Source organism: Trachurus japonicus, chromosome 18 (genome assembly GCF_045865225.1).
Source record: "Trachurus japonicus isolate A0001 chromosome 18, Traja_1.0".
NCBI lineage: Eukaryota > Metazoa > Chordata > Actinopteri > Carangiformes > Carangidae > Trachurus > Trachurus japonicus.
In genome coordinates, this window is record NC_140924.1 from 14082729 (window position 1) to 14099327 (window position 16599).

Below are 16599 nucleotides of genomic sequence, written 5' to 3' on the forward strand. Positions count from 1 at the left end.
ATCTTCATTACTTAAAAAAAACCCAACACTTTTGCTCACTTGACTCAAACAAATTGAACGTGAACGTGGCAGAGTCACATCTCTCCAAAAAAGAGGAGAAAAAAACAGGTTTCTCCTCCATCCGATGAATCCCTTTTTTAAATGTAACATCTGGAGCTAACAGCTGCAGCAGCCTCAGTGGAGTCGTGTTGTCTCTAACCGGTCTTGGTGCTGGTGTCTTCACGTCGACAGGTGGACAGCGTGGAGGCCGTGCTGGAGCTGTGTGGCTTCGTGGACGCTCTCCTTCAGGGTCTCTCCGGGTCCTCGGAGCAGCGGCGCCGGTCCGACAGATCCCGGCTGCTGCTGCTGCACCTGCTCTGCGCCTGCCAGCGCTGCCTCCAGCTCAACGGAGACTGCCGGCCGCTGCTCGGCCTCCTGCAGCAGCTGCTCCCCGTCTGCACACAGGTCACACAGCAGCGCCAATGCTTTGTTAAAGGGATAGTTCAACATTTTGGCAAATTGGCCCATAATCCCCATAGTGATTCATTGTCGGTGCAAGCTGTTTTTAGAACGGCGGAGCAGAGCTGTGACCTGCTCAGAGCTACGCTACGGAGGCTCATGGGATTTCTTGGTTTCCCTTTATCAAACTCATCAAATACACAATCCAACAACTCCAAAACGCTCTGGTGGACAAGTTGTGACCTGCACATTCATAGCAGCGTAGCGTAGCGTAGCTCTGAGCAGCTCGCGGCTCTGCTCCGCCGTTCTAAAAATAGCTTGCACCGACAATTAAAGGTAACAGACCTACTGCTATGACTATAGGGATTATGACAATGGGCCAATTTGCCAAAATGGTGAACTATCCCTTGAACAACTAATACTCATACTTAACTCATACTAAAACAACTCATACTCGATGAGCTTCATCTCAGTCTAAAGCCGGTATTTTATTTTCAGGATCCGCCGGTGGACGAGCTGCTGCTGGGCGTGGCGCTGCTGCTGCTGGAGGCGCCGGCAGCTCAGCAGAGCAGCCTGCTCAGTCTAGGTAAGACAGACTAAGACGCCGTCTCCAAGTTTAAAAGCATCACTGAGCAGATGTGCAGCGATACTTTGATGTGACAAAGTGATTTAGCAGGAAGCAGCGCTCGTGTGGATTTAACTGGTCAGAGCATGAGCGCTGTGATATACGAGAACATCTTTGGTGTTTCTGGACTTGATTTTCTCGTCATTTATCAGCTGATGTGTCTCCTGATGTTAAAACATCTGCAACGATCTAAAATCTGTTAATAATATAATATGACCAGGCTCCAGTCACTGTTTTGTTCTCTTTTTATGACTCCTCTCTTTCTTGTGAAGTTATACAGTAACAGTGAATGACAGTATGATGTCGTGTGACGTCATTATTTTGTCATTTCCTCTGTGATTCAACAGCTGTTCCACCTCAGATGCTCCTAAAGACACTGTTATCGGAGGCATTTGCCCTTTTTTTTAAAGCTAAATTTAATAAAAACAAACATATCAAAACACACAATGCACACAGTCCACCTTAAGATCAACAACAAAAAACAATTTCTTAATGTCTACTCACAAGACAGAGACTGATTCGTGTATTTTAGTGATAAAGTTACTGACACACAACACCAGCATGAACCAAGACCGACCAACAGGCCTGACAACAACAACTCATTAACAGGCTACAACATATTATTTTATACTGTACTGAAATAATTGAGTAACATTCAGTAAAAGTCGACATTAAACACTGAACCATCTTATTTTTTGGCTCCATCTTAAACTTTTGCATCTCAAAACTTTGTATTTTTCCGTCATTGATGCCAAATTCAATCATTTTATCCATATTTCCAGAATGAAGACAATCTGTAATCATTGAATAAATAAATAAAACTATAAATTAATGATTAGAACTGGATGAACCCACCATACAACATCTCTCCTCTCTGTCCACAGCTCTGACTTTAGCTCCGGAGCAGGCCGACCTGTCTCCCTGGTTGGCTCCGGTCCTGGTTCTGCCGGTGCTGCAGCTCTTGTCGTGTTCGGGCCTCACCGAGGCTCTGACCGACCGCAGGACACACGCCCTGAACCAGAGCCTGGCCCACAGCCTGCTGCGCAGCGTCAGCAGGCAGACGGACAAACCCCGACAGGTAACAGACACACTGAAGCTGGATGGATCTCACTGTGTTTTGTTGTTTTTTTGCCCCCAAAACAGAAAAAAACAAGTTGTTTGTTCTCAGATTGAATCTACGACCTCTGTGATCGTCAGAGTCTCCGGCCTCCTGAGCACAGGACCAGTGAAAACAAATCAAACACTGATACTCAGACCGGACGTGTAGAGTAAAAAAGCTATAGAAGTGTTGAGAAGATGAGCATCACATGTCAGAAGATGAAGGAAAACATTGATGGTTATGATATGGAAAACAATGAAAGCAGATAGAGTCGTTGATTTTGCTGCTTCTTTATTGATTCAACTTTAATCCCCAATCTAATTGAGATTTAGGTCTCGTTCTATAGAGTAAAAAACTGCTTCTTTTTCAGAAAACCAAGTTTGAATGGCTGCCAATGTGCACCCCTTCACACCTGTCAGATCTTTGCATTTACATTCAATCTTGCTGATCTTACTGATGATGGCTTTGTTACAATAGACGGTTAGATGACATTAAACATACCCCATGATAGGGCAGATCGTCACACACAACTATTGTGCACTTAACCATTTAAAACTCTATAAATTATTAACTTTATTTAAAGCATTTTTGGTTAGAAAGACAAAAATGTACATACATACAAATCGATTCTTGAAAAAACATAATCCCATACTAGTACCCTCCCTAACTCTATGTTAAATTGAGGAGTTAAAATCTAAAGATCATTAATTTGGGCACAAGAAGTTATTGTTCTGAAACTAAGAAATTAAAATGAGAGCAGAAACTGCCTTGAAAGATTTTTTGAACTCCTACCTAATATCTGCCAGGTTATGTGTTAGAAAGCCCACACTCATTATTTGTTTGTACAATTATACATATTTCAGTATCAAGTAAAACCATGTTCCCTCTGTCCTCCTCCTCTTCCTCAGCCCGCTCCACCCCTGACGTTTCCTCTCAGCTCCTGGTACAGTGAACTCGCTGTGTCTCTGTCCGTCCTGTACAAAGTGGCGGACAGTCCGTCCTCGGCCGCCGACTGGCTGCTGTCGGTCGGCTCGGCCCTGTCGTCGGGCCAGCGGCTGCCCTGCTCCCTCGCCCTCGTCGTGACCTATCTGGTCGTCACGGGCCAGGACGACGTCTGCCAGCTGGCCCTGAGCGCCAGCCAGGCCGTCGCTGCAGCCGACCCCTGCCAGGTAGATAATCCACACGGCTCGGCTCCACGCTGCCGCCACATCTCAAGTTAAAGCCTTTCTCATAATATAAGCTTATAAGATATACTGTATAAGCTTTTTAAATATGGAAACAAGTAATATGAACAATATAAAAATACACACATACAACAAGAATACAACTATAATCAAACGTCAGCTCATAAATAGTGATGTTTATTTACTAACATACTATGTAGAGGAGGTTCATGAGGCACAACATTTGTGCTCTATCTGTATGGAGATACATTTGTCTTTATTCAATCAAAAAAAAAAAGTTGATTGACACAAAAAAGATGTTTTCAAGCAAAACAAATTTCTCTTCAATCAAAGAAACCTTTTCAATCAGAAAAAAAAGTGTTTGAATGAGAACCCTTTTTTTCTTTGATTGAAAATGTTTTTTTTGATTGAAGTGAAGTTTGTTTTCATTGAAAACATATTATTTTGTTGAAATCAACTTTTTTTTTTTGATTGAATAATAAAGACACAAATGTTTCTCCATATATCTGGTGTTTTGTTTTGTTTTGTTTTGAAGTGGACAAACAAAGCCTTAGGTTTGTGCAGGAATAGTAACAATAGAGATAACTGTAAAACTAGGAGCTACATATTTAGATTTTAGATTTAGATGAAGATTTATTTTACACAGTTAAAAATACACAAGTAGAAGGAACACTTTGATTATTTACAGTGCTGGAAGAGGTGAAAACCCTTTGTGTTTTCTTTTCCAAAGGATACAGACTGGTAATTAATAATTTATTAATTAATATTAGATAATGTAACATTTTAAACCCGATGATCACCCTCACACAGGAGACAAGAAGTGTGAGCTCTTTCATAATATTGATGCAGCATGTTGGGGGAAAAAAAGCTTCTTCTGATATTCCCCATGCAACTGATAATCCTATTAGCAAATGTCCTCAGTGGAAAGTAGCCAAGGTTTTTCCAAAAAGCTAAAAGTGGCTGCTCAAGATTATTCATTGTCAAAAAAAAGGAGAAAAAATAAAATCAGTAGATCTAATGACAGAAGTTAGCAACACTGTTTCTTTGTGCCAAGTCGCAGCAGCCAATGAGGAAACTCAAACTCCAACTGCTGAGCACACCCACTTATTGATACGGCATGTTGAAATACCTTCTTCTAATATTCCACATGTAATTAATAATAAACCAGCAAGTGATTAGCATTTGTCCTCAGTGGAAAGAAGCTAAAGTTTGTCCAAAAAGCAAGAACTGCTCATTTATTATAAAACTAAATCAGATATTCCCCATGTAATTGATAATCTTATCAGTAAATGATTAGCAGATATCCTCTGTGCAAAGTAGCTCAGGATTGTCCAAAAAGTTAGCTAGCGTTAGCTGCTTTAGTAAACTTTGTTCGCGCTAGTTGCTCTAGCTAACGAGCTAGGTGGCTAAGTGGCTAAATTATATCTGTAAATGTAACAACAAAGGTTAACAACACTGTTTTCTTCATGCCAGTCGGTTTAGAAATTGCAATAAACCAATGGAGAAAGTCCAACACTCGGCTGGCTAATTAACGATGTAACTTTATCACTCAGTCACTCAGCTCTATAAACACATCAGTCATGTTTACAGAGCTGCCTCCACTGTTTGCAATTCTGCAGTAATAAATAAAAAATGAATAAATAAAAACCTTCCCCTCCTTCCAGATGCTGAATTTCCTGCATCTGTATAAATTCACTGACAGACTCTGTGGGACTGTAAATGGATCTTCAGGAGATGATGTGAAATATCACACGTGTGTTATGGACTCATCATTACCGAGGCTTGTTAGACGCCTCACAGTATAACCCCCTCCCATTGCCCCAACCCCCCTCCTCCACCCCCCGCTGGTCTAATTGCTCCCTCGGTGCCACTTGTGCCGTCATCTGATGCATCGGTAGGAGGTTATTGGCGATATTTTAGATCCACTGGATGGATTTCCTCACGTCGCAGCGTCTCATCTCCTCCTCACGGCTCCAACAAACACTCACATCAGCTCTTTGTTACAGGAGAGGAGGGAAAAAACAAACCATTATGAAAAATAAAACAACGGTCGACATGAAACACATATTTCAGTTTAAGGCGTAACTAAAAACTGAACTCTTGTCTTTGTTGTTTTTCCAGCTCCATTCATTCCTGATCCTCAGTATCAATGGGAACTTATTTCTACCATATAAATGATAATATTATTAGTTGTGAATATTTATTTCCAGAACGTCTGAAGATCCAGATGTGACACTTTAACACTTTTCCACCAACCTTATTTGCTTCCTTGGACACTAGTCTCTTACTTCAGTGTATAACTGAAGCTTGTCGACCACACACTGCTTCAATATGACACTGTGGGGATTTTCATTCTTATTTTCCACCATGTAATAAAATGGTTTGCAGCCGGTGTTAAGTCAGTTTGGTTTAGTTAAAATACTCCACACTCTGATATCCAAAGTCGTAAACACACATTTTACTCATTTCCCACAGAAAATCATTCATAATCTTGTCGCACTGCCTAAAAATCAAAAATAGAGAGATAATTACACTCTATTATATCTATATATTGGAAAAATACATTACATTACATTACTATTACATCAATAATTTAAAATATGAATTGATTTAAGGTGGTGGTTTAGGATCAACAACAAACTCTTCAGGGATTCAACCTCCGTCTCCGTCCTCTCTGCTGCTCCGTCTTCCTCCTAAGTCATGCAGGTGAAGTGGTTGCTATGCAACAGCCAAGGTGCAGGGCAGCAGTAAGTGCTTTTATGTTTATTAAAGGCTGCACACACGGCACGGACACTGACTTAACATGTGTCCAAGGACCCTGAGCCGCTGCGTTGTGTTTTGACCCCGGCTCTAAAAAAAGAAAAGGGAGTGATGAAGTGTTGAACTCTGCTTTGTCCCCGACGTCCACTTCTGTCTGAATGGAAATGAGCAGGGAGGGAGGGGGGGGGCTCTGCAGACCCTGACCGCGGGTTCAGTCAGATCATGAGGAGACAGGACGGACGAGTTTAGATTCAAACCTGCAGAGACGCAGAGAAACATCATGATCTATCAGGAGCTGTGCTTGTGTTGGATCGGTTTCCTGTTCTCAGATATGATTCAAATATTCATCAGATTTGAGGATGAACAGATAAAATGTTGATGGGTAAAGTTCAGTTTTAGTCTTTTGAATGCAATATCTGGAAAACTCCTCTGGGGAAATCCTTCAAATTTGACTCTTTTGTTCAATATATCACACAAATGGTTCATATTTTATATGATTCTGGATAAACAGGGACCAGAAACGATGCAGACACTTCATGTAGTCGATAATCTGGTCTGTCTTCTGTTTGATGCTGAAGACAGGAGCGAGACTGAAGCAAAAGAGAAAAAAAAAATAATAATAAAGAGCTAAAATAGGCTAAAAAGCTGTGATTTGTCGCTGTTAATAAACATTTTTCAAATAAAACATCAATCGAATCGACTGTTCATCCAACACTTGATCTATAGGTGAATGATTTGTGGTTTAAATGAGAAAAAAAAAGGCGAGAGCAATGAAAGAATACTGTATATAAAGCATCGTCTCCCAGCTTCATCTGATTGACAGGTGTCTGTCTGCAGGTTCCCGCCCTCGTCCCCGTGCTGCTGTTCAAACTGGGGAAGGAGAAGGATCCAGATGTGGCTCACGCTCTGCTCAGCTGTCTGCCCAACCTGGGGACGCACAAGGTACCGAACCCTCTGCTCATGGATCCTCTCTTTGTTTAAAAAAAAGAAAGGTTTATATACCTAAACTGTGTGTGTTTGTGTGTGTGTGTTTGTGTCCGAGCAGCTGTGTGTTCCCATGGTGCTGCAGACGCTCCACATGCTCGCCAGCGCCCCCCGGCTGAGAGCGGTGGCCATGCGCCTCATGACGGCTCTCTGGAAGAAACAGGTCTGTGAGAATCAGTGGTGAACATCAGCATCATCATTATTATTAATAATTTATATTTATTTATTTTATCACATTACTCATCATCATCATCATTATTATTATTGTTAATAATTAATAAACCTGTATTAATTCTCTCCGTCAGGATCGAGTTTACCCGGAGCTGCAGCGTCTGCTGACTCAGCAGGACGGCAGCCGGGTGGTGGTGGGGAGGGACGCCCAGTGGGAGCAGCTCCTGGCCCGGGCCGCCTGCGTCAGGGACATCTGCAGAGAGAGGTCCCACACACACACACACACACACACACACACTAGCGGTGCCAAAAATAATCTTTTCACAGATGCATCGAGATTCTTAATGGGACGATTCTGAATCGATGCCGTTAGGTCACATAATCGATCTTTGAATTAGAAATCAACAAGTGCAGCTTTAAGTAGGCCTTTTCTTTTTCTTTGTGTGTTCAGACTCTCAGGAAGCTGCTGCATTGTGATGCATTTAAATGATATTTTCTATATTATTTTATGTTAATAAAAAGTTATCACATTTATTTGACTGTTAATTGTTTATGTTAAAGAGGAACTATGCAGGTCCGGTCGCTTTTCTGCTGTTTTTCTAACCCTCCTCCCGGCCATGTGCATTTGTTTACAACAAAGCCGTCAAGAAATAATGTTATTTATCATATACGATGTTACAACGTGTATATTTGTGTAGTTTAATCTGTCATAAACAAGAGATTATGGGTTACGGGGCGCGTTTGTGTCCCAGTGCTGCAGAGACACTGGGACGGAGGCTCTGATCTTACAAGGTTGTTTCTCAGCCAAGAGGCACAAATAGTGACACGCACATGGGAGCCTCCATTCTCCCTTGTTACACATTAAGCCATTTATTAAACCATCACAACTACTCCAAAGCTGTTTCATTAAAGTAAAAATCTAGCATAATTAAGCTACAAATCCTCTGTAATTAATGAAAAAGCCATGTGTGGCAACAGAGAATTGAAGATGTGATGCATCGAAACGCGTCGAGATGAATCGTGTAATTGAATCAAACTGAATCGTAGGCTGGTGAATTGTAATTTGAATTGTGAGGTCAGTGAAGATGCACACCACACACACACATCCTTATCCACGTTGGCTCCAGCTGTTAATGAAGGTTCTTCCATCCTGTGTGTGTGTGTGTGTGTGTCAGGCCCTATCAACACGGAGGAGACATGTTGGCCGCTATAACACACACTCTGAACCAGTGCACAAAACCAGACATGGCGACTCCGGCTGCTCTCGTTCTGCAAGGACTTCAGGAGCTGTGCCGGGCCGAGGTCTCTCTCTCACACACACATATACACACATATACACACACACACACTTATGTTGTTCACTCTTCCCTAGTAAACGTTGTTGTTCTTCACGCTGCAGGTGGTGGACATGGTGTCGACGTGGAAACGCCTCGGGCCGGAGCTCAGCTCAGACTCTCGTCCTCTGGTGGTCAAGGTGGTCGCGGAGCTTCTGGCTCTGGTTCCTCAGCTCAGCGTCAAGTCGGAGGAGTACGAGGTGTCGCACCTTCATTTCCTCATCTCAGTCTCAGTTAAAAAAGAAACTGAAATGTTAAAGGGATAGTTCAACATTTTGGCAAATTTGGTCCATTGCCATAATCCCTATAGTCATAGCAGTAGGTTTGTTTTAATTGTCTTTTTTTTTTGTTTTAGAGACAAATTCATGCAAAACGCTGATGCGCATTGCCTTCAGGGACAGTTTTTCATCAAGCAGTCTCTGCATTTACCTCTAAAACAACTCTGTCTGGTAATGTTCTGTTATTATCTCGTAGCGTGGTGAATGTGCAGGTCACAACTTGTCCACCAGAGCGTTTTGGAGTTGTTGGATTGTGTATTTGATGAGTTTGATGAGGGAAACCAAGAAATCCCATTAGCCTCCGTAGCGTAGCTCTGAGCAGCTCACGGCTCTGCTCCGCCGTTCTAAAAATAGCTTGCACCGACAATTAAAGGTAACGAACCTACTGCTATGACTATAGGGATTATGGCAATGGGCCAAGTTGCCAAAATATTGAACTATCCCTTTAAACTGTTTATTAACAAGAGGAACATATGGATCAAACGACTGTTGATAATTGTATTGAAGGGGGTTTATTTGTGTCAGTGTTTGGGCAATATGCTGTGTTAAAAAGGCAGGCTTTTCTATCTGTTTTTTTACAGCTTCAAGTCACAACTACGAGGTGGTGAGCTTCCTCCAGGTACGCTAGCTCAAGGTGTTTTTACGTCTGTGTGTAACAACAAAATGAAAAAAGTAAAGGAGCTCCATGGGTTTAGGAAATGAACTGAACACCTTATACCAGATTCGAACCTACGACTTCAATAGGATGGATGAAAACACAAAGTACGATGTTTCTATAATAATAAATAATGAGTTCAGCAGCCCCCGCCTTGTCAGGCATCAATTGAATTTCCTCGTCTCAGATGAATGACGCGCTTTTTTAATCCTCTTGACTTCATTGCCGTTGGTCTCTCCTACAGTGGATAAATTCCACTCAAATGTGTGTGTGTGTGTGTGTGTGTGTTGCAGAGCAGGATCCAGACGGAGAGAGCTGTGGCTACACGGCTCTGGAAATACTTCCCATGTAAGATTGCCGTGACGGAAAATAACTCTCCTTCCTGAGGCAGTAAGATGAACTCAAGTTTATAACATTATTACACTGTTATATAGGAGCCAATACAGCACAATTTATATGTTGTAGCATTTTTTTTTAGTTTAATAGATTTTATTTGTATGGCGCTTTCATTGGCACTCTAAGCCTCACAGAAAATAATTCAATACAGAACTAATAATAACATCTCATGAATAATAGTGCAGAAAGAAGTGAACACTTCTATTGTATTTTCAAGATCTTATTGGTGTTCAGTAAATTCCTCAATTTGATGTTTTTAAAAACTGTTTCTATCTGTTTTTCCTCAGAAACTGAAAGAGGAGGTGGTGAGCTTCCTCTGGAGTTACGTTGAGGCGCGGCCCTGTGTGAAGCTGCCTGAGGAGGAAGAGGATGAACAGAAGTAAAGAAGCTCCATGAGGAGGAAGAAGAAAGGATCATGTCCGTCCCACTATCAATAAGATGGATGAATAACCTATAATCCGTATCCCAGGTAGACCAGTTTTGTTGCTCTCAGAAAAACACACACACACACTTTCACCAGCTCTCAGATGAATGAAGCTTTTTATCCTCTTGACTTATTGTTCGTCCGCGTTCAGCGTCCATAAATTCCACTCAGGAGATGTGCCAGATGTGTGTGTGTTTACTTCTCTGCGCTGCGGGATCGGCAGAGGTGCGCTCAGCTGTGGCTACAAGGCTCTGGCAGATTTTCCCGAAGACGTCCACAAGCAGCCGGGACTCAAACCTGGACTGGCAGGTGGACAAACCAAACATCCATCCTCAATCTCCTTCTTCGTCTTCTCCTTCTTCTGCCTTTTCTCCTTCTCTATTAGTGTTAAAGGACAATACAACACAATTTTTTTATGTTGTAGTATTTATTTTTAGTTTTTAGTTTAGTTTATTTGTTTCATCCATTGGAAAAAAAGAAAATAAAACAGTTCAATACAAAATAATGATAATAATGATGCACAGCAGCAATGAATGGAGTGGATGAAAGAAGTTCCGCTGTTTACGTTGTTTCTATCCCTTTTTTTTTTCCACAGACAGCATCAGATGGATACTCACAACATTGCACCGAAGTTTATATATTTAAAGGGCAAGTTCAACATTTTGCAAACTAGATCCCATTCATAAGTCTCCCTATAGTCATAGCGAGTAGGTTCGTGCTCGGTGTGTTGTCGGTGCAAGCTACGTTTGTGTCATAAAACGGCGGAGCAGAGCCGTGAGCTTGGCTTCAAGGAAAAAAAACTTCTCGGCGCATCTTTTGGGTATTCTTGGTTTCCCTGTGGAAACTAAAATGTACACTTCAAGGGAGTAAAGAGTTGATATTCCAATTTGCCAAAAGCGGTAGCTATCCCTACTGCGCCTGAATCACCAGCACTGCAACAATAATGTCACATATCCGGGAGCTTGTGAGATCGACTTTTACAATGTCGGCTTGCTTGAAGTAAATAAACTTCTGTGCTCTGTGGTTGAGGCGCGGCCCTGTGTGAAGCTGCCTGAGGAGGAAGAGGATGAATGCGGCGGCAGAAGGGCTGTAAAGAAGGAGAGGCAGAAGAGAAGGAACTTACATCCACGTCCATTCATTGCTGGTCGTAGCGATGCGCGGATGGCAACTACCGCAAAACAGGAGCGATTAAACTCCGAAAATCATCAGATTCATTCTTTTAGACCACACAATGATATGAAAATACACCCCAGAGCTCTGAATTCGCCTGGAATGTGTATATATATATATTCTCTATGTTCTTGTTCCTCAGCGTTCAGCGTGTTCCTGTCGTCCCTGGCGCGGCAGGAGATGAAACAGATAGAACCGCGTAGATGGGAATTTCAGTGTCTCTGCAGCAATAAACCGCACGGGGCGGCGGAAAACATGAGACACAGACTTCAGGCAAGACTATAAATAACAGGGATTCCCATATGTACATGATTGAAGACCTATCGATTAAGAACAAAACAGCCGGGACTCAAAAAAACTGGCAGGTGGACAAAGGCAAAAATGCAGATAAATTATTGCACATAGACTCAATTGTCATTGATAATCTCAAAAAAAATCCTTCTATTGTCTTCTCAGGGTTAGACTCTTTGTTCATGTAAATCCACTCAAAGATCTTCTGTCTCTTCCTCTGCTTCTTGTTATTACTGCTATTACTAACACTGTTCTCGTTGTTGGTGTTATTATAACAACAACAGCAGCAATAAGAAGAATAGAAGAACACTGGAATTAAACAATAGAAAGACAGTAGATGGGAACATGTGCAGTATTACAGTATGTGAACAAACCAGTACCAGTAAGAATCAAAAAAACTAAAAAATTGCAGCGTTAATTGTCAGTTTGGTGCGTAACAATGTAATAATAATTTTTGTGGTCAACTTTTCTTTATTTATTTGATTTGATTTGGTTTAAAAATGACCAAACAGTCCATACAAATCATTACTGAACATAACAAACAAGAAAACCCCAAACAACTAACAATCATACAAAACAAGACAAGGACACAGAAAAACAGGACAAAAGAAGAAAGAGAAAATCTTTGAAGGCAGAGATTGAAGCAATCTTGTACATAAGCGCAAGGATCCTCCATTATCCATAATAATGTTACAATGTAATAATTACAGTGACAAAAATGTTATTTTTTATGTTATTAATAAAGTCAGAAACATCACAGATTCACAAAGCGCAGGTTTCTGCCCTGAGCTGAAATCTCTGTTTCCCCGTCCACTCCAGCGCTCGACCTTGAGTAAAGTGTGTATTTGTGTGTGCGTGTGTATTTGTGTGTGTGTGTGTGTGTGTGTGTGTGTGTTTGTGTGTGTGTTGCAGCCGGCCTGCTGCTGAGCTACGAGCTCCCCGTTCAGACCGACCGCAACGGCAAACCCATCGATCGCTTCCTGGTCAACCGCAGCCGCAGCTTCCAGCAGACGCTCAGCGCTCTGATTCACGAGGTAGCAGCGAACGCCACACGACAACACAACAACCCTGTGTCTCTGTGTCGATGTTGTTGTTGTTCATTAGGGGTGGGAATATTTTACTATCTCACGATTCGATCCGATTCTGATTTTTGGGGCTACGATTCGATTCAAAACGATTTGATTGATAATGATTTCTGCTTCAGTCTATCGGTGCAACGGATCCTCATGACCTACTCCAGGCTGCTTTGCAAGACAGAATGACTAAAGTGTCTTTTTCACATTTATTGAGTTTTAAACATTCATCCATGCTTAGATGGAATTGTTGAAACTGTTGCATAAAAGCAATATCACATATTGCTTAAGTAACAAAATTAAAAGTGCCTCTTCAGGGTTCCCACTCTTTTCTTGAAATCATTTTCCAGGACTTTTCCAGGACATTTTCAGTGGCTACAGTCTGACAGACATGTTATTATACATCCTCTGTCCCGTTCATGCTTTGGAGAAGTCTTCTTTTCGACAGTTGTACCTTATTTTGTATATTTTTGTTTCTATGTTTCTTCCTCTCCCAGCCCCAGAAGTCTGATTTAAAGATGTGCAGTCTATGGCTCTAAGTTATGCAATAATCTCTTATAGTACATGCTAAGAAATTCCTATGAATTTATCATAGAACAACACAAACATGGGGGGTCCAAAACTGGAAACACTGATCAACTCAAAGTCTCTTGTTTCCTCACTAGGCACTTTTTTTTTAGAAAAGAAATCCTTAGTGAGGTCTGAAAACGGCAAACGGAGCTCTGGTAGCTGATATGATAAATAATTTTCTAGGACAACTGAAGCTTTTCCAGGACATTTGACTTTTTTTCTCATTTTCCATGTGTTTTCCTTGACTGGAAAATTGGTCAACCATTTTCCAGGTTTTCCAGGACAAGTGGGAACCCTGCTCTTTATTAAAAAAAAAAATAGAAGGAAATGGAGGCCAACAGCAGATTTGTTTCATTTTTTTATTCTTTAAAATTGATTTTGGGACATTTCATATTGAATCTGAATCGTATTAAATGAGAATTGTGATTCTTATGTGAATTGATGTTTGCCACACCCCTATTGTTCATAGTTGTTGTGGTATTTGTTGTTGTGCAGGTGAACATCCAGCCGTCGGAGTGGCACCGAGCGCTGCTGCTGCCTCAGGCCTGGAGGAGCTTCATGAGCAGAGCCTTCCACGCCGTCCTGCAGGTCTGAACTCCTCGCTGCTCATTACATATTTATAGACGAGAGGGAGAGAGAGAGAGAGAGAGGGGAAAGCTTCTGCAGGCGATGATAACTAGAGCAGGGAGGACACGTCTCACGTCTACAGACACACAACTACAACTTTGTTTCTGTTTTTCCTGCAGAAACAATTCAATTCAGGGTAACACTTTAGATTAGGGAACACATTCACCATTAACTAGGTCCTTATTAATATGCATATAAGTAGATCCTTAATAGTAAGTATTAAGTACGTATTAACACCTTATTCTACATAGCTTTATTCTACCTCTATTACACCATGAATTAAGATTTTTCCTGATATTAACTAACTAATTATTGCTTATTCATTGTAAATTAATGCATTAATGCTATACTAATTCAGAGTGATAAAGGAAGAATTACTGTTCTTGTGCTACTGCCCCAATAACCCACTGGTTATTCACATCATTATTCAGAAACAACAATGCATTAATTTACAATGAATAAGCGATAATTAGGAGTTAATATCAGGACAAATCTTAATTCATGGTGTAATAGAGGTAGAATAAGGTGTTAATACGTGCTTAATAATTAATAATAAGGAGCTAGTAAGCTACTTATATGCATATTAATAAGCACCTAGTTAATGGTGAATATGTGTTCCCTAATCTAAAGTGTTACCCAATCCAGACACGTTGTTACGTCTGTTTCACTTTCACTGTTTACGTCCAGGTCACTGAGTTAAAGGAGTTAAAATCCACAGATAACAAGGGAAGACTGTGTGGATTGATTTCCCCGGGTGGAGGTGGAGGTGGAGGTTATGGTTGTGTAGTTACAGATGGAGGTGTGTATTTGTGTTGTGTTGTGTTCAGGGTCGACGAGCCGACTTGGAGCTGCAGCAGAAACAAGGCAAAGGAAACCCAGAGGAGCTGCAGTACAAACAGCACTGTGCCTGGATGTGGTGAGCAGCACACACACACACACACACACACACACACACACACACACACACACACACACACACACACACACACACACTGTATACCGTATATGCTATAGAGCAGCTAATGGGGATCCTAACAAATAAACAAAATAAACAGTATATGTGATGTAGATGTGCTGATGCTCATGAAGCTGCTGTAAGTGTCGTTTATTGAGCTGTAACTCACAGTAGTGAATGTTAAATTACATTTTGGGGGTGTGTACAAAACTTGTTGATATGTGTTGGTGTGTTGTCATGGTGACTCATGACATGGACATGGTTATAATTGAAATATGAAATATGAAAAATCGTTGTTTATTCAATGAAACAATCAAAGTTTATTTATAAAGCACTTTACAACATCTGGAGTGATGATCTGTGTGTTTTTAGACGTTAAACACAAGATCAGATGTAAAACAATAAAACAGATTTTATCGTTGTGCCTGTTTTCATTAGTGATTCAATTTGAAACTTAATTTCATTTTTCACTCAGTGTAAAAAACAAAACAAAAACACAATTAAATGAGTCACCTGTTCTCAGCGTTGTTGCAAGAACACTTTTTAATTTTTTTGATTTTTTTGATTTTTCACCAAGAACACGCAAAAAAGAAAACAGAAAATTACAAACTTTAGTGATTAGTAATCAATAAGTTGGTTAATTAGAGACACCAGTCACAAAGTACTTTACTATCAAAATAAAAGATAAAAAGATAAAAACAACAAATATAATATACACAAAGTGAGGTTTAGCTGCTGAGTCTGGAAATAAAAATAAACAACCAATAAAACATGTTAACAACAGCTCTGTCTGTCTGAGATGAAAGGACAGATCAGATATGTCGGTTTGTCCTTGAATGCACCGCTGCGAAGAAGCTCAGTCTGTCTCTTTGTCTTTGTCTCTCAGGGCCAGAGATCAGCTGACCGACGTCATCAAAGCTGCTACAAAGTGAGTCTCTGCACCCCACACACACACACACACACACACACACAAACACACACACCTGTAATAACACACACACAGGACTGAGCCGATGTCCATGTTGCCTTCAGGGACAGTCCTGTTGTCCAGGGGAACTCCATCCTGGCTCTGAGCAGTTTAGCCGCCGTTCTGGCCAAGTATGAGAGCAACCTGCCGGCGGACGGCGACGGCGGCCTGGGGGTGAGTTACTACGACTCTTCATTCTCATAAATACTGAAGCTGTCCGTTTCCTTACATTTTTCTCATTGAAACACTTTACAAATGACATTTAGATGAAGTTCTACATAAAAAATGAAGTGAAATAATAAAAAAAATTCATTATAATAGTCAAATGCTTACAGTGCTCACATTGACTCTGGACCCACGTCATCACTATAAGCAGTTTACATTGTATTTGTTTGTAAATAATCACATTCAAGTTGATTTAGCACAGTTATTACTCATTTTGTCAGTTTGAATTGAAATTAATTTAGTTTGTGTTTGTGGACGTTTTTGCCCTTTGACCCCACAAACAGTTTCCTGTTGACGCTGCTTCAAACATTGAACAGCTGTTGTGTCGTCTGGTCATTCACAACATCATAGAAATCCCAGAGAACAGACCATA

General features: G+C 41.0%; 1 protein-coding gene across 1 annotated transcript in view; it reads left to right on the plus strand.

The window, feature by feature from the left end:
* The window catches only part of focad (focadhesin), a 45781-nt gene that overhangs the window by 11838 nt on the left and 17344 nt on the right, over positions 1–16599 (plus strand). Inside the window, exons 8-23 of the mRNA XM_085759325.1 lie at positions 232–444; positions 937–1024; positions 1948–2141; positions 3071–3331; positions 6944–7048; positions 7152–7253; positions 7396–7526; positions 8437–8563; positions 8661–8795; positions 10212–10303; positions 10500–10657; positions 12722–12843; positions 13948–14040; positions 14907–14995; positions 15921–15962; positions 16067–16175. Coding sequence (XP_085615451.1) covers positions 232–444; positions 937–1024; positions 1948–2141; positions 3071–3331; positions 6944–7048; positions 7152–7253; positions 7396–7526; positions 8437–8563; positions 8661–8795; positions 10212–10303; positions 10500–10657; positions 12722–12843; positions 13948–14040; positions 14907–14995; positions 15921–15962; positions 16067–16175 — 2061 coding nt within the window. The remainder of the gene's footprint in view (positions 1–231; positions 445–936; positions 1025–1947; positions 2142–3070; positions 3332–6943; positions 7049–7151; positions 7254–7395; positions 7527–8436; positions 8564–8660; positions 8796–10211; positions 10304–10499; positions 10658–12721; positions 12844–13947; positions 14041–14906; positions 14996–15920; positions 15963–16066; positions 16176–16599) is intronic.